The sequence below is a fragment of the Hippoglossus hippoglossus genome, chromosome 10, assembly GCF_009819705.1.
Source record: "Hippoglossus hippoglossus isolate fHipHip1 chromosome 10, fHipHip1.pri, whole genome shotgun sequence".
NCBI lineage: Eukaryota > Metazoa > Chordata > Actinopteri > Pleuronectiformes > Pleuronectidae > Hippoglossus > Hippoglossus hippoglossus.
The window spans coordinates 23,591,131-23,610,298 of NC_047160.1; the positions used below are offsets into that span (position 1 = coordinate 23,591,131).

The 19,168-nt window shown below is 40.0% G+C and overlaps 1 protein-coding gene across 1 annotated transcript; it reads right to left on the bottom strand.

The window, feature by feature from the left end:
• Positions 1-941: 941 nt before the first annotated feature.
• anxa5a (annexin A5a) lies at positions 942-15,572 on the bottom strand. The gene is made up of 13 exons (XM_034597991.1): positions 15,568-15,572; positions 15,446-15,480; positions 12,901-12,985; positions 10,838-10,932; positions 8,296-8,409; positions 6,342-6,432; positions 5,244-5,323; positions 4,855-4,905; positions 3,425-3,518; positions 3,056-3,151; positions 2,842-2,900; positions 2,493-2,615; positions 942-1,520 (listed from the first exon to the last, which is right to left on the bottom strand). The coding sequence occupies exons 2-13, from the start codon at positions 15,446-15,448 to the stop codon at positions 1,461-1,463; spliced, it is 951 nt and encodes a 316-aa protein (XP_034453882.1). The 5' UTR covers positions 15,449-15,480; positions 15,568-15,572; the 3' UTR covers positions 942-1,460.
• Between the last annotated feature and the right edge of the window lie 3,596 nt (positions 15,573-19,168).

The window sequence follows — 19,168 nt, forward strand, 5'->3', positions numbered from 1 at the left end:
ATATATGATATATATATAAATCATTGCAGTTTGTCTCAGGGATCATTAGGATGAATGTAAGAATCTGATCTTTATATTTCCATGTAGAAAACAGTGAGAGAGTAGAAGGTAAACAAGTTTGTACTGTTCTAACTCCTCAAAGCTCGTCCGGCCTTGAGGGGAGTAATAAAACAATTTCTACATCTTTAACCACAGAGAAACTTTGAGGGGCTCATGTTATTGCAAATTCCTGTTGTGAGGTCGACTTCATTTATAATTCAAGTTCTAATTTAAAGTTTCCATTAATCATTTCTTAATTTTCATGCCCATATTTACAAAAACTTCAAATGAAGGTAAATACAGTTTTAAGACTAAGAAATTGAATCTATGAAATATTTAGTGACTCAAAGTTTATTGATTAGTTTTCAGTTAAACAACACATTTAATGACTAATTGTTTAAATTCACATTTTATATATTGTTAGATGAATCAACAATATATCAGACTATAAAAGCTGTTTATATGTTTTATGTACAAATTTCAATTCTAATCTGAATCTGAATCTTCTGCAGAGTTAAAGAGACAAGTGCACATTGTGCGTTTTCCCTCTGATGATATAGAGAATCCATACAAACAGAGCCCTGTATTTATCATTCTGTACTGGAGCAAGCAGATATTGAATATCACTACAGTAAATGTGAAGTTTTTCTTCACAGTTACAAGCTGTCTCATTTCATAGAGCATCTTCTCAGCTCTCACACTGAAAAACAACGAGGAGCAACAGTGTGCTCGTTCTGAACTCTGCTGCCATCCTGTGGTACAACTCCACCCGAGTCGAGTCGAGTCCCATGGATCTGAGCAGCCAACGTGTTTGACACCAGGCCTCTTCATGCAGGGAGACGTGGAGGCAGTAGATGTCTTCATATGACCAATGTCTCACAGCGTCCCATTACTTATTGATCCCTGACAGCCGCACTGCAATTTAGTCAGGATCAGGAGGTCATTTGTAATTAATGAGAGCAGCAGCAGCGTATGTAGGTTTTAATAATTCAGCAGCAGGATTGTATTTTTGTAAGTTGCATTTAACACATGCTGAGAGCACCGTGTAGGAATAAGGTAAACAACTGTGTGTAACAGGACAAGTGAGTGACGCAGAAACATTTATTTCAAACGAATCAATTCATTTCAAACAGAACACGCGCTATTCTCTATACTAAAATCAAACCTACACATCTATTAGTTCAGATAATGTCACGGAAAAAACACAAAAACGAAATAACTTTTAAGTCAATGTTCTCCAACTGCTGTTCCTGCAGTAGACACTGTTATAAGTCGAAAAATACAGGCGAGTAATTCACAGTAATTCAATCAATAGCGAGCTGAAGTCAGAAAGAAGCCGTGGATCAGAACTCCTCGTCTCACGTGTTGCTGTGTCTGGCAGCAGCTCATCATTCAGAGCGGCTCAGCTCCATCACAACACATTAATCATTCCCCCCACAGAGGTAGAGCAAAGCCCTCTGGTAGTCTCCACTCGTGTCCTCCTGCAGAACAACAACACATAGAATAGAGAACTTTATTAGTTTCATAAGATTCATTAGTTCTTTTTTTTTAACTATTTCTTTTCAAATAAAAACACAGTCATAAAAAAAAAATTAAAGCACCACCCATAATAATAACAAAAACTAGAATTAGGTAAAATCAGGGAATACAAAGCGATAAAAGTAAGTTTAATAAGTAACTTAATAAAATTTTACCTCCACCAAGGATTTGTTTATTCCCCTGTCCAATTGTTTGTTTGAATGGTCGTAAACAAGATTATATAAAATTACACGGGACAAAAAAGAGCCCACAAAATGTTGGCGTAGATCCGGAAAAATTATTTTCTCTTTCTTTGACATTTTCATTCACTTCACAAGGAATCATTTATGGATCTATATGAAAAATAAATCCTGCATATTTAGATGCATTAAGATTTGGTGCTGATGTGACAGATTTACATGTAGTTCCATAAGACTGTTGGTGGAGGTAAACACTCAAAACTACTGCAAACTACTTACAATCTAAAGGAATACATGTTGGTTCATGTTTATGTATTCATAGGTTATTTCATAATGTCTTATAAAGCAATTCAATATCTGTCATTTGGGATTTTCCATTGGAGGCAATAAGTCGTCTCCGCAGGAACATCTGGTCCCAGGAGAAAAGATTAATTCTCTTCAGCCTGTGTGAGAAGCGGTGGAAGTCTCATCCATATACAGTCTATGGTCTCATCACGCTGAACAAGGCATTTAAAGTAAATCACTGAGCTGCGCTCCATCACTGCTCCGACGTGAATGGTGCAGACGCTGCATAAACACCGTGCATTGATCTGACGGCCTGCAGAGGCACGGATGAGTGTGTTTCGCAGCAGGAGGAAACATGTGGAGTCAATTACATCTTACTGCAAATCAGTTTTTCCTTCTTCTTCTGAAGACTATATTGAGTATGTGTGTGTGTGTGTGTGTGAGCAGAACCTGGATGGTGGAGTACAGAGACGCTCCGTGCAGCTTCTTGAAACTGGCTCTGATGTCCAACATGTCCACCTCGCTCCTCGACACCATGATCCGCATCAGGGCGTTGTCGTCAGTTCCGGCGCGCTGAAAAGAAGATTCCTTCACTATATATCCATATCAGAAATTTGTTTTTAAAAGAAATTATGTGACTAAAATCGACTAAAACCATGAAGGATCTCTCTTTGCAGGAGCATGTTTAGTTTTTTCTCTGTAGTTACGTGCTCTCTCCTTCTACAATTAAAATCTCCTAACAACAAAGACACATGTTAAGATATGAAATACAAAGAAGGGACATGCAGGGGACACTCACCCTCATAGATTTATACAGGACTTCAGCAAAATACTCCGGGACGCTCCTGACACATTTCACTGTAGAGGAAATTAAAAAAGAATATCTGATTGTTTGTCAAGTTAATTGACTTCCCTGTCAAACTGCTGTGTTTCATTTCATCATCAAAAAGAGAAATGTTGTCACTTGTCTTTGTCTCCTGTTTATGATCAAGCTCACAAACTGTGGGTCTCACCGACAGCCAGCAGCAAGTTCTCTAGATTCCCAGTGGTCTCTCCTTTAATGCTCTCCTCAATGTCAGAGCCGCACAGCTTCTTGTAGACGTCGAATACTGGAGAGGACAAAACAGACAATCAATCCATCTATCTATCTATCTATCTATCTATCTATCTATCTATCTATCTATCTATCTATCTATCTATCTATCTATCTATCTATCTATCTATCTATCTATCTATCAATCTATCTATCTATCAGTCTATCTCTCTCTCTCTCTCTCTCTCTCTCTCTCTCTCTCTCTCTCTCTCTCTCTCTCTCTCTCTCTCTCTCCAGCAGGTGAGTTCCAACATCCACAACAATTCGAATGGATCTAAAACAAACTGACCTTTCCTGAGATGCTCTGGGCTCCTGTTGCCAAGAATTGTGATGAATTTGTCCTCATCGGTGCCAAACTTGCCTTCACCAGCAGCGTACAAGTCCTGGAACGGCAGACACACACTTACACAATGACTCACACACACACACACACAGCAACCTTGTGTTGACATGACAGAGCTGATGTTCGACCTTGTTCTCTGTCAAAACAACAAGAAAACATGTTTTTTCTTTTTCCTCAGATTGTCTCTGTCGGGTTCAGATCATTTCTGGATTCAGTTTACCAGCACTTCAGTGTTGTCATGAGTCGACTGGTATCACGAGCGTGGGCTGTGGATCTAGACAGATCCCAATTCACAGCACAATACCAGTAATGAGAAATGTTCCAACCCCGAAGGTTAATGAATTTATTCCATCGACTGATCCCCTGAGAAGATTCGGTCAAAGCTTTGGTGGCCTTTAGCTTCGCTGCACTTCGGAGAATCTTGATCAAATCCTCAACACGATGACATTTGAAAGAAGCTGGTGAAATTAAGATGAATGTGTTTTATAGTAGATCTGTTTTCTACCTGAGGAAAAGGATTTATCTTGGATTTTCACTGTTAAACCACTGCAGAGGAGGATTTGTTTTCGATTGTTGGTTGGTTGGTTTGATAAAAGCAGGATTACGCAAAAACTACTGGACGGATTAACATGAAACTTGGCTGATGGATGCGATATGGGTCAGGGAACAACCCATAAAATTGTTTGTGTGGATCTGGATCAGAATGCGGATCCAGGAACTTCTCTTTTCTTTGTCATTTTCACCAATTTCCCAGGAAAAATGGATTGTATTGAGACGAAAATTAAAAAACTAATCTCTATGTCTGTTTCTGCAACTCTCCTCTCTAATTTGTTCGCTTTTCAGCAGCGATTACTTGAATATTTTTTAACTGATTTCCATGAAACTTGGTGGAAGAATGGGACAAGGACATAGACAAAGGGGCATTTGGTTAATTTTCTTTGTACCAATTGGCGTTTTGATAATTTTACTGATATTGATGAAAATATTCAGGTTTGATTCCGGGACAGATATTTGTTCAATTTGGTGCAACTTGATTGATTTGAATGGGACTGTTGGGCTTTGGCAGAGTTATGCATTCTAATCAGTGTCATTCAAGTTTTAATAAGCAATTTTATGATTTTGCAAAGGTTAGGTGCCAGACTATGACTGGGAGCAATCCACTAGCGTAAAAGATCACATTTTATTAGACATTACCACAATCTTTCCATAACCTTGTCACATCACTTCTGGCTTTTTGAAATGGTTTCTCATTGGCTGTTAAATCATCTTTGAGACATGGGATTGCTGATGAAATCCCTCGTAAAATAAAATGTCTGACATAGACACAAGCTGTGTGAAGCAAATATTTGTCCATTTCTCATGTTCTGGCTTCTCACCTTGGCATCTGTCTCGATTTTGCTCTCATCTACGTCCTCCTGCCTGCTCCCCTGAACAGCCGGACACACCATCGAGCAGACAGACGGGGGGGACCACGGACAGACAGGTGGACAAACAGAAAGACAAAGCAGGAAACACTGTGAGCTCGAGCTTCTCTCTTAACCCCCTGCAGATTAAATTAACCACAGAGTGTCCCTGAACCACGAAGATTAGGTTTCTGTCTGTAAACCACAAACACATTATAGAAGCAAATTGAAGCGTGTTGTCATGTCAGCCCCGTCCCTCCTCCCGGTCCCCTGGCTCACACCTACACCTCATGACTTTGTAATGGCATCACCAGAGGTTCTCATTATCAGGAGAGGAAACATTGGTCCTCCCCCCTCTGTACCTGGAGCAGGATCACCAGCAGTCTCTGATAGTGCCCCGAGGTGTCTCCGCAGACGTCCTTCTCCAGTTTGCCACCAAACTCTGGGGGGGGGGGGGGGGGGGGTAATAATTGAAGAGAGGCAGAAGATTACTTACGTTACCTGGTCACAACACGCACTAATGGCTGCACTCGACACCGGTGGGGGGGGGGTCGTCTGTTTTGCAGGAGGATTTATGACAGTGGAGATTTGATTAGTCGGCTGAGAGGCCGTCTCTCTGCAGATCAAACAAACTGACCCCTCTGCCTTTGGGCCTCTGTTGTCACGGATCATTTTCCAGTGTGGTTTAAAAGACGGTATTTTAGAGACATTGCAGTAGTGACACTAACTAACTGTAAGTGTGAAAGGGAGTTAAGAGAAGTGCAGCGTTTTCATTTCTCAGACTGAACTCCAGAAGATAAAACAGTCAGAAACCAGAGGGTGCAGCACCTTAGTGTATTCTGTGTATTCTGGAAATAGGCGGGTTGTGGGGAAATACTGTAGCTATTAGAAATCTATGTATTACACCTGCCACTGTTTAAATTCTGAATTATTATTCAATGTAGTTTTCTTTTTACCTTGACTGTGACCATTTGCTAAATTTACCACAAAGGTCCTTTACTCTTACACCATGATGTGTTAGCAGATGGGAAAAGTGGGCACCTGCCAAAGGCCCTGGAGCCAATAGATTTTGGACTTAAGATTTTGTGTGTTTTGTTTGTTTTGGAAATATTGGAGAAAATATGATTTTAGAAAATGTTGCATGACAATAAAATAGTTTCAATGTTAAATCACATGACGTGACAGCGTATACATCATGTTAAAATTGTATCTGACACTTTCCCTCAGCAATTGTGAGGGAGCGTGATCATTTCTCTCTACTGTCCAGGTTTGAAATTGAACAAAGGAGTCTCGAATCAGAAAACTGTTTGTAAAAGTAAGATGTTCACAAAGGCTCAGACAAAAGACGTGTGTGAGGTTTGAAAACACTGCGATGTCTCTTTCTGGAGGGCAACACAAAACACTTCAACACAACAGTCTCAGTAAACAAAGGCTTCTGTCTTTCCCTGGGTGGAAATCACCTTTCTTATACACTTTGATGATTTCTTTCATCTGGGCGCCGGTCCTGGAGGCCAGGATCTCGATCAGCACGTCGTCGTTAGTCCCTGCGCCCTGGGAGCCAAACACAATGAAGTCGATATATGAAACAACATGGAGGTAAAAATAGTGTGAGTCCTAAATGCTTTGGCTTCACATTGATATAATGTTTGTATTTGCACCGGTATCACAAAGGTGAATGTGTTTAAAGATTAATGAGAACAAAAAAGGTTCTGGTTTAACGTTTAAGACGATGCAGTTTTCCTCCAAATTTATGAGACTGTGTGTGACACCTAAGAGCCGTACACAAGATGGATAGGAAGATAAATATTATACCCAACGCTACTTCCAAGCTTTTACCGAGAACTGAACAATAATTTAACATGTTCCCATTCGTCCCAACTGTCCAAAGACATTAAGGAGGTGTCATGTCTCCAGAGAGGCTCTAATGAGAAATATCCTTAACCCCTGACCTCATAGAGAAGTGAAGCAGATACAGAGACAGGTAAGAGTGGCCACTTGAAGATAATGACACTACATGACAGACGGTTTTCATCATGGAGCACATGAGCCCTGCTGAGCATCTGGATCACATGAGCATGAAGTTTCAAAATCTAACACCACAACGCTTCCACTGTAGATTTATTTTGTTCAATAGGTGAGAGTTAAGTTTCTTTAAATTGTTTTAAACTAATGTGACATAATGCAAACAACCAAAAACACAAGTTTAAAACCTATACTGCCACCAACCACCAGGGGGCGATCAACCTCATTTGGCTTCAGTTTTTGCATCTATCTTTAATAACAGTCTAAACGGAGAGTTTCATAAAGTCTTATGTCATTCTAAGTCTCTTTCAGGAGCAGATCCTGTCACTGGGACATGTTTAATTATAATGAAATTAATCTTTTGTGCATTGACTTCATTGTCTTGTGTCCTTGCCTTTGTTCTCTGTTTCAACTCAATTTTCTTTGTCATTTGCGATCTGCCAAAATCCAACAATAAGCTGTGGCTGTTATACACTAAGATATAAGATATCAGTTTCTCTTTTCCAAAATGATAAAAAGTCTGAAAATCATAAAGTGTGCCGTATGATTACTTTTGGTCAAGTGGGAACAGACGAGCTCCAGACAGACGGAATTAGCAGCTTATAAAGTTGTTGTGTTTGCAAAAGACTTCTTATTCAGACATCCAGCAGGTATTTGTAACATTGGATTTAATGTGGAGCAATGATTGAGAAAATTGAATTACCACTTTACTTAAAGCTCTGCACTTTGTCTGTCATTTAGTGCTGGACAGGCAGTGTAAGGTGGGTTCATCACAGGTTTATCCATCTATTATCAATCCTGATGAGTGATGGCTGAATGACTGATGACACCATGTTTATGAGAGAACCATAGTCCGTTTATAAAGATGGGCGACAGGACAGCACCCCAAAAAACAAAGATAAATCATCTTGATCGCCCCCTGGTGGCTGGCTGCAGTGTAGGTCATAAACCCCGCCTCCTCCGTGTTAGCGAAAAGGTCATGGAACAAACGAAAAAAAGAAGAAAGCCCAAAGAGATAAAGTAGAGCAAAGGCAACGGTTTCTTCTTAGATCTCATTTTCAAATCGTTTTAACGAAATGTTTTAAATGTCTTATCAAAATGAAATGGCAGACATTATATATTTGTTTAACGAATAGCATCACTAATGGCTCTGTCCCATTTATAATGTGGATGTTAGTATTGTAGATGCAGGTTTATCGTCAAGGCTTAAACAGATGGACGCCTTCACGTGTGTTTTTCCAGCCATGACAAGTTGAAATGGTCGACTACCAGATGGGGTCCATCGCTCAACTCCAACATCTGTGCAAGAAGAGAGACTAAACCGTATCGTCTGAGGGTTGCGACTCATTTGCAAAACGACACCTGCCGTCTGAGGACCCTTCCATCTGTTACCTTGATGGCCTTGTGCAGTTCAGAGGCATCATATGAGATGGGCGGGGTCATCAGGGCCACGATGAGACTCTCGAACAGACCCCCGAGCTCCGATTTCAGGTCACTGACCAGGTCCTGCAGTCAAACGGGGACAAATGACAAAGAGGAACAAAAACAAATACTGATTGTGTTTGTACTGAGCTAAACTTTGCATCATTTACATTGTGCGACACTTAAGAAACCACGAAGACTGTTGTGTTGTTGAGTCAGTTCGGACCTGAGGCCTTTAATTTCATGAGAAATGTAATTAACACCATCACATGAGCATATCGACAGGAAAAATGGTCGACGGCTGAAGGCAAAGTTGTACTTTATGTATTTGTGTAGCCTAGTTATTTATTTTAAAGACATTTTAAAGACAGAAGAACTTTCAGCTTCCTGTCATACGTCATTCCACAGTGCTGCTGACGTGTTGAGGATAATCCTGCGAGCTGATAACCTGCAGAGGCAATGAAATATTTCCATAAACTAACAAGTAATCAAACAGCACAGGCAGCATCGTCTGAATTGATTTTTGCGTGTAATGGATCACGTAGTTTGGCGAAGCTGTGAGTGCCACAGGAAATGCATCGATGAAAAGACTGAGTGATGGCGCATTTCTTTGTTATTTCAGGGAGAGAGTGTGTGTGTGTGAGAGTGTGTGTTTGTGTTTGTGTACTAAACATCCACAGCTCCTCAAGTCCAACAATCGTCTCTTTAGCCGAAAACCATCTTATTCCCACATAAAACACAGAATCATCTCCTCCCTTTCATTTTTTAACATCTGATAAAAAGACAGTCAAATCAAATCCCCATAACACGCTCGTCTGAATAGATGAAGTTGTAGAAAATGAGAAACAAGGGGATGCATTTCTGAGACACACGGTCACACCGATGGATGTCTAACTTTCTGGCTCCAGCTCTGGTTTCAGCTGTTACTGCAAATGAGTCGTTTCTCTTGCACTCATTACATTTTATGACACATAATAAAAACCGCACTGCAGAAGTGATAAAAGCGAATGGGCTCATTCTGCGGCTCTGGTTTTTTCTGATAAAACGTTGTGATATTCAGAGATATTCCACTGAATAGTATTAGACTTTCTGATGTGCTTTTTATCTCACAAGCTGCAGCGTCTGTCTGTACTTCAGCTGCAGATTACATTTGCCAGAATGCTTTTCAATAAACGTCACAAATAGCAAATTAGGTTGCTGCTTTCGATCCAAAGTTTTTATCATAAAATTCTTCTGTTCGTTCTGAAGCAAATGGAGCCTGTGGGTGATGTATTATTATATAGGACATTATTAGATATTTAAATATTGATGTGTCAGTGATTAAGTCTTCTTTATAGCTACTCGAGGTTTGAGCTAGTTTTAGCTACTTTATAAAGTGAGTTTAGTCCAGTGATTCCCATTCGGCCCCTCCGAAGGGTCACATGATGAATCAGAGCGGCTGTGAGTTGATTAATGAGAAAGAGAAGAAGAAACAAAACAAAACTCAAATAAGATATTTTGTTCTTTTCTTGAAAATATTGTATAATTTTATATCTCTGGTCCTGAAACATTGATTTAAATCAAACCCACAAGGTTAAGAGGAAAAGTTTCTCTTAGAAACAGAAGTCAAAGCTACACTGTGATTTCTTTTCTTTGGGGTTTTATACATAATTTACTCCTTTTTTGAAAAATGTTTGCCAAACAATACAAGGCCCAGCTGTCTTTTCCACACCTGAGAGTCTGAACAAAGATTCATGTCTTGTTTACATTTCATCTTGTTAGTTCTGGTTTCACATTGTAACTCAGGGAGAATTCTGTGTGACATACACACGTCCTGTCGTCCAATGTCAACTTGACATTGATTGGTTTGTAGAGGGGCGTCGGCGTGTGGTCATTTCAGCAGGTGGTAGTTTTTCCGTTTGAATGGAGAAGATGAATGAACCTTATCATTTCCATCATGGTACAAACATCAGGCGCAGTTCTCCACAATAGTTCGAATGCAAATAAACGTCCCTGTTGTTCAAACACTACATCATTGGAGGTGAAGACTGCAAACAATCCTGTTTCTTCCTCAATTGTTTAATTCTGTCTCACCTTTCACACCTGTTATTTTGGTTCAGACTAGAATAAAAACTCAGAAGGTCTCGACCAAACAAGGTGTCAAAGCCCCTGAAATATATATATATATATATATATATATGTGGATTTAATCTCTCAGTAGGAACTAATAGTCTCTGGACTGAGTGTCCGCAGGGTTGGAAAGTGGGAGGTAATGAAAGCCATACTACTGGATCATTTAGAGGAAGAGAAGAATCATCATCAGCCTTTAAGAAACAGAAAATGATGAGGAACTGGAAGAGAAACTGATGAACTTTACTGATCTCTGTGTCATAAGTGCTCTGGTACCAGGTGTCTGTCAGGCTCATGTTGGCAAGTGAGGAGGACGCAGGTGCAGATATGACCAGAAACCATCCATCAGTGTGACGGCTGCTCGTCATCAGCTCTGTGTTCCAGTCCCGGCGGCTCGCCTTACCTTTCCGCAGGCCTTTTTGAACGCTGCCTTAATTTGCTGGCGTTGATCGTTGCTGCGTGCCGCCAGGAGCATGAGGATGGCATCTTCGTCCGTACCTGGACCAGAAAGCAAATAACTTCAGCTTTGGAATCATGACAAAAACTGGCTTTTTACTCGGAATTCTTTCATTTGCCTCAAAGAAAAGGGCCAATGAAGAACTTTTCTTGTGGCACCAAACAGAGCAGGAGCTTTCTCCCACCAACAATCTGATCGATAATGCAGCTAGCGATATTCTCCCATGTGAGGAGCTGACCCCTTAAAGCCGGGGATCAGGATTCACAGGGCCGATGATCCCATAATCAATCATTTCCAAAAGGCACCGGCACCTCAGAAACCCCTCCGGCTCAAATAGACAAACAAGAGCAGCAAGTGGTCAATTTCTAAATGCTTTTTCCAAGGAAGGCTAATTATGGCAAAAATGCTTTGTTTACCTGGGCTTTCTTGGGACTTAATTATTCTCCTCGCATTGTTTTTTTTAATTACACATAAAATAACCAAGTTGATATTTCCTGTTTAATATTATTGAAAAAAAATACTAAATTGTCAGAAAGTAGGAGATGGAGATTAAAGTGGGGGAAACGGTGCTGGTGGTTGCAGCAGTAACTTGTAGCAGGGGAAGCATCAGTCGTAACACGTATGTAGAAAATGTTTATTCAGTGGTTGTCATCGGACCCATTGGTTCACATTAATGGCTGCAAAAATTATTATTTGATTGCAGTTTCCAAAATTAAGCAACAATAAAAAAAACAAATCAAGCTAAACAGCTTTCTGCCCAAATCCAAAACTGCACGTCACAAGTTGATTATTTTGTAAAGGTATTCACATTAATTAACAGAAGTTAACATTTAGCTTGTGTTTTAAGCGTGCTCCCCCACATGCATGTTAAATTGCGCATGTATGCTTGAATGTAAGATGCCAATGGGAGCTTTAAACCTAAATTAAAACTGAATGGTCAGTGTGAACAGGAGCAGCACAACCATCAGAAACTGTTAGTGGGCACATGAGCTTCCGTTTAGGATCCACTTGAAACATGTGAACACAAACGAGAAGACAAGGCTGAGTTGCTGCAGGTACTGGAGAGAAAATGAGAAATGTGGATTTGTTTTTCTGTGGTTGTTGCTGAAGCCTTCTGCATCAGGACCCTGCGGTGAAATGGATGAATTCTTGTGATGCTGGCTGACTGAACATGGTGAATGACAACCGCAGTGTAATTAAAAGCTGTTTGGAATTAATAATTATGTAAAATCATAGCCGATTGAGAACGTGGATGAAATTTGAGTTGGAATAATGAGCCTGGATTGGAGACATAGACCAGAAACACACATGTGACTCCCGTTTAAATAGGTTTTCCTATGTTTTGCATCACTTCAGATACTGTCAGAAATGTCACAAGTTTATTTAACAATTAAACCCATTTCAGCTTGTTCACTGACACATTCTCTGCTGCTGGCATCACATTACACAAGGTTTCTTTATTTGTATGCTTGCTTGTGGCCCAGTAAGCTCATTACTGTGTTTTTTGCCAAACATTTAGTGGAAATAACTCAGAACTGTCTCATAAGTTTGGGAGTTTTTATATAAAGTTTGACTTTACAACCTCAGTTCTCCTCTAATTGGACCAAACACACGAGAAAGGACAATTATTCCCCACATTCCAGAGGATGTCACTCATTATGAGAGGCACAGGCCTGAGATTTTCAGTTCTACTGTTGGTTCAGATGGAAGCAAAACAAACTGCACAGTAAAAATATTATATTTTTATACATAATGACACATAATGTCACCTGTAGATAAAGTGGTGATTATGTTGAGGGACTGAATAACAAACAACTGCCACAACTTAAGATGATGAATTAAAACGATTCCTCCAGAAGGTGAAACGACCTCTAGCATCTCGCAGCCACCTGCCCTCGAGAAATAAAGCGTTCCACTGTGCACAGGGTTTAGGTTATGGAAATATACGAAACCCTCTCGTGTGAAATATTGTGTTATAAAGCACATTAGAGTGGGAAAAGTAAACTGACCCATTCCCTTCATCGCTCTGCGGAGGAAGTCAGCGTCGTTTTTGGCGTTGAAGTTGGCGAACGGCCTTACGCTGCCTCTGTGCGCCTGTGGGAACATAAACAATCAGCATATCAGTAATAACACCACGTTAGGTTGTGTTTTATATACAGTTCATTTCTTTCACTGTTCATTATTTGCATATTACTTCTTGGTTCAAAAGCAGTAAATCAGGCCCAGTTTAATAATTAAAATTTAATTTCAATTTGTTGTTCCATTTCAAGCTATTCTGAGCACTAATAAGAATCAAACTTCAGTTTAAAAAAGCTAAAATAGTTTTGCTGTCTGGGGCATAAAAGATTAAAGACACTGAAAATCATCTGCAGCTTCTCTGTAGAATATTTGCTGAGGGCCATTGAAATCCACCTGGGTTTTAAATGTCGCCCCTCTGAACTCTGAGGTGAGGAAGTGTTACACGGAGTCTGGCTCCTGCTTCGTGTGATGCAGATAATTAAAAAAAACTAAAAAGTGCTGTGCCTCAGTTGTTGTTGCGCTGATTGTTCTCCAGGGAAAATTTCATCTGAAGCAAAAGCAATAAAACATCTGCCTCAAAGCTGCAACCTTGTTTCAGACTCCACGCAGGTGGGAGAAGTGAAAGAATATTGTCTCCCCCGCCTCTCTCAAAGATTCTGTCTATTACTCCTTTTGTTGGTCATTTGTTTTCAGATTGATTCTGTGTGTGTGTGTGTGTGTGTGTGTGTGTGTGTGTGTGTGTGTGTGTGTGTGTGTGTGTGTGTGTGTGTGTGTGTGTGTGTGTGTGTGTGTGTGTGTGTGTGTGTGTTAAGATGTATTCAAGAGAACATCCTCTTCCTGCAGCGCGAGGATGTTTACCTTGAGGTGTCACAGCCTCGATCCTGAACGCATGCATCATAAAAACTTCAATTTGACATCACGGTTTCTCTTCAGAGACAAACGCGACAGTTGTTTCTGCAGTGAAATCAATCACAGGATATTTTTAAACCCCTTCATTCACTATTTGGATGTGAATTGTTCTTTTCAGTTTCAGTTCTTTTATAACGACATTTTGCATCCAACACAAAATGAAGACACGATGTTTAATATTCTGGTTCTATACAGTTGGTCCGTCACTTTCATCCAAAACAAAATATCTTTGCAATAACTGGATGGATTCAAATCTTATACAGACATTTGTGGTCCCCAGAGGATGAATCTCAGTGAATCTGATGATCCCTGTGCACTGACGACATAAACTATTGCATTATAACACTGATGTATTTTGTTTGTATGATTAATTATGATTCTTTAAACATGCACTTCTGCAATGAGCCAATAATATAATAATATATGGGCACTTTTCCCAGATGTGAGCGTATGACTCTGATACTGACATGAATTTATCCATATAGGAAACTGCTAATTAAGGTCACTGTCACATGAGTATATCACCACAGAGCTGCTAGTGTGGCTGTAAACATGCTGCTATTTGCAGAACAATGTAATCAATGGATCATAAAAACATTATATTTTTGGAGATGCAATATTTTCAGCAACATTAAAATACTCAGAACTCCTAAAATAGATTTTTCCTGATGGTCGTGATTATGTTCTTTCTATTTACTTTCCCAGTCAACTTCAAACTATCACCAATCAACAAATATGAGATGGGCCGACTGATGAGAACAGCGTCAGTGCTCCGGCTTTTAATTCAGTATACTTTATAGACATGTGTGTTTTCTATTGTTATTATGGCTTTTAAAACGCTGTTGTTTGTTGGTTTTGTCTTATTCTTGGTTCATGAGTCAGTCGGGACCCACTTTGACCTGCACCAACCTGAAGGAAACAACAGGCAGTCAAGGGGCCATCAGGGAGCTTAGTCTTCTAATCATGCTTAAATGAAATTGTAACCCGGTTGGGACACAATAGACACTTGCACCCGTAGTCTCTGTGCACAGGGTAATTCAATACGGCACAAATTAGACCCACGTCCTCAACTGAAGCTGAGCTCCTGCCATCGCTTTGCTCCTTGAATTAACTTATCCTCATCAGACAGTCGGAGGTCTCTCAATAAGCCGCAGAGGATAAAATCAAATCAAGGATATCAAATGGAGCCTTCTCCTTCTCCTGCCTCGGTGAGCGTACTGCACGACTCATATGTTTTAATGATGAGTGCAACTTCCCACAAAGTCCTTTCTCTGAATAAACGATCATCCAGGAGTCAAGAGTATCACGTTTTCAGTGCGGATGCAAAGGAGGATTAACCGAAAGAGGAGAATTTCGGTGTGATGACAATTCAATTACACTAATGGGAAATAAAGGTTTAGGGTTGTGTGCTTCTGCTGACAGCTTTTTTCTAATGTGCATTGTTTAAGACTGATCAGGCAGAGCACTGGGGCTTGAAGAGGCAGTGACCTTTCACACACTCCATTACACAAACACACTGTGTAGGTTAGAGCTGCGGCTCTGGCTGAAAACACATTTGTCATCATTTCAAACACAACATTTTAAAAAATATGATAAAACAGTGGCGAGAAAAACAAAAGGACTCACCATCCTGTTTGCTGATGGAAGACAAGCGTCGTCAACTGAAATAGATTGAAACAGATTCTCTTATAAAATTCCACCTGAGTTAATGATTTAAAAAACAGAACAGCTCATGTTTTTGCTCTTACCACCAGGTGTGTGTGTGTGTGTGTTCCTTCTCTCCACAGGTGAGTCCTCCAGCTCAAACTCCTTCTGGCAGCAGTGTGGCCGGGGGGGAAGCTGACACACAGCACACACTTCCTCAGCAGCGGTGTTTTCTTTCACTCCCTGTCAGTCAAACCGGAGATCGTGACTCCCTGTATCCAGTTGCATGTAGGTCACCTTCAAAAAAACGTGAGGGGGGTTAAATGTTGAGGTGTCACCAAGGTGTTGTTTTTATAGATGTTTTTACAGTTAAAATGTGTTAATTATCCCCAAAATAAACATTTATCATATATATCACCTCTTTAATAATAACTGTACAGATGGAAAATAAAACTCATGGAGACACACACACACCCTGAGATCACATTTTCTTATCTGTGGTCAATAACAAAACAAAAGTTTAATTTCCTAATGCTTGTTATAATATATTTATGTATATTACATTTAAACTCATTTTCTGAGTTGTGGAATAAGTATTTAGATATTTTAAATAAAACACCAATACAGCACAGTATTAACACAAGACAATGCTGAAAATACTATTTACGTATTTGATTACTAATTAATTTGCGCCTAACTATGTATTTGTTGTTGTTATAAACTGTTGGTTAGTTTAGAATAACGTATTAAGGGGTTCAAATGTAGGCTGCAGTATAATAATATAAATATAATATATTTTAAAAGCTCAAATATAAAATTTAACTTATAAAGTGTTAAATAAATAAAATATTTACCTACAAGTAGCTTCAGAAAATGTTATATATGCTAATTTTGAGCTTCATCATCATCAATGTCAACATAGTTCAACATTGTGAACATAGTTAATCATCGTGTTGACTTCATATAAAGTGTAATTCTTAATCAGGTGTCCGTTCCCTTTTTGCTCGTTGTGTTGTCCGAGGTGTCGTAGAAACGTGTGTTATGACAAACAGGAGCCGAACAGGAGCTGTTCAGCCGAGCGGAGCCCTGATGCTCAGCTCACATATCATCAGTGCCGTCTCTCATCACTGCAAACCTTAATTAAAGTGAGCACTTGAGTGGAGGGGAGTGTGAACACGGAGGGGATCCGCTTACGGAAGCTCGCTGTTTCATCTGCAGTGGACGGCTGGTGGAGCCAATTTCCTTTAATAAACAAATACGAGCAGCTGATAAACTCGTTAAATTAAACTGAGAAGTTTACCCACATGAGTGAGAAGCGTGTTAGTCCATCAGCATCGAGCCTGAGCATGTTTAATGAACCATGTAATGGTTTGGATTTTCAATATCATGAACCTATAACCACTCAAACTGGATTTTCTTATTCCTGTATGTAACTGCTTCTTTTAATCCTAATATGTTTGGTTCCTTCTACATAAAGTACTTGATATGACAGATGTGTGGTGGTGGTAAGAGCCTCCGGGCAAGAAGGTTCCTGGTTCAAATCCTGGCTGGGGTCTTTCTGTATGCAGTTTACATGTTCTCCCGGTATTTGTGTGGGATTTTGTCCAGGTTCTCTGACTTCCTCCTCTCGGGGGGGGCCTTCTCTCAGCTCTGGGCCCCAGGTAATTTAATACTTTGCAAAAAATAGCTAAAAATGATGATTGCAATGTACGATTTGAGACCCCTTAAGATATTCAGTGAAAGTGAATAATGAAGAATAAATATTAAGTTACAGGTTGAAGTTTGTTCAGGTGACAAAAGCAACAGTATCAAGAGATTTCAGGTTATAAAGGCAAAGTCTGCCCACCTGCAAACTGCTGACTGTTGGATTCACTTCCTGCTACCAACCAGCAGTTGTCAGTGTCAAACTGAATCAGGGTGAGATTTTCATTCATGAGCAGAGCGCCGAGGGACATCCTGGTATTCAAACCCGCGGACAGCTCGATTTGTCAGGTGCTGACTGACAGAAAATAAACTCCATCATTTATCACAGGTGGATCCCCAGCCAGCGCCGATCGGCTCCGTGTGCTTCCTCTCCACCGATGGTTGAGACACAATATTTAGCATGAATAACAAGTGGATAACCGTCCATGACTCTGATGCATGTAGCCGACCACATGGAGCTTCTTACTGACAACAAGGAACTTTGATGGTCCCTCTGCATTCTGAAAGGACGTCGCATTCAGGAAACTAACTTCAAGATTCTAAAGAGCTGATATTGGCCAGCAGATAGTTTTATTTTAAAACATATCGGCTGTATGATGCTCACATTAAGACCTCATCTTAACACTTTCGTACAGTGTTGCCAGATGTACTTATCGTATTCGTACGATCATTTTACCCTCTGTACGATGTACGATCAATAACACATTTTGTGACACTTAGTATTATCAGTTGTAATCTGGATAGTAAAATATGATCACGTGTGTATTTACGTATCTCTTCTCACTTGAGCCTTGTGCCTTGAAAAGGATTGTTTCTGTACAGTAAATCGCTTCAGAATCTCGACACAGCTTTGAAACGTCGGTATTGAACGTCTTATCCCTACTCTGGTCAATTTTTCCTCAAAATACGATAATTTTAATCCGGCATCTGGCACATTTCATATTTAGCCGAAGCCATAATTTTGTTATCACAACACAATCGTTGCGGTAGGCTACATATGAAGTCAGTGGTTTGTTAGCTTAGCTTTGCAAAGATTGGAAAGTGGGATAAACAGTTAACTTGGCTCAGTCCACAGGTCACAAAATGTCCAAAAGACCTTGTTTTAATATTTCTGTTTTTAGCATTGATAAGTTATGTTTCAGTAAACAAACATTAAAGGTCCTGCTAGTTTGTTTCCTTCAGACAAATCCCTGCTACCTGTTTCCCCATGTTTTCCATTTTTATGCTGCCAGGTTCTTATTGAAATTGAGAGTCTAGTATCAATCTTTTCATCTAGCTCCTATCTGAAAACAACAAAAAGTATAAAATGCAAAATGGTGGAGACTGTTGTTTTAATAAGAGCTAAAGGTTTCCTCCCCGCAAAGACATTTCAGTGATGATGGCCTTTAATAAAAGGGTGTGAGTACACTGTAAACATGGAGGCATCAAGTAGGCCAGAAGGACTCATAAGGAAATAGACTGTCGAGGTCTAATTAACACTCTCCCCTCGGGGCTTAGAGGCTATTGATCCCTTTCACACAGCCCGGCCTCCTGTGACTTATGACTGAAGAAGAATTAAACTAAATGACATCATGAGTTAGATTTACCAAGTCACACGAAACGAAAAATGTCTCCAGGTTCCACAAAATAATACCATTTTGAATCCTGTGGGAACGAGGGGTTGATTTTAGCCTTTTCGCCTCAAGGGCCTCATTTATATTGTCCCCTGACGTGGACGCGGGAGTTTAAAGCAAGTGGCTTCACAGGTTCTTTCATATTTTTTTCATCAGCGGCATATCCTCAATATCCCTCCTGCCGAGTCTCCGATGAGATGAGACGAGTGCAAATTGCCCTCCTGAATGTGTCGCTTTAATCAGCATGAATCGAGATGCAGATTTAATCTTGGCTTCGGCAATTCACATGGTTTAGCTCGGCTGAGCAGATTCACACAGGAGATGAGAAGAAATAGCTGTTGCATATAAGAATGACGTTTTTTAATTACTCAAGGGAACATAGAGAAGA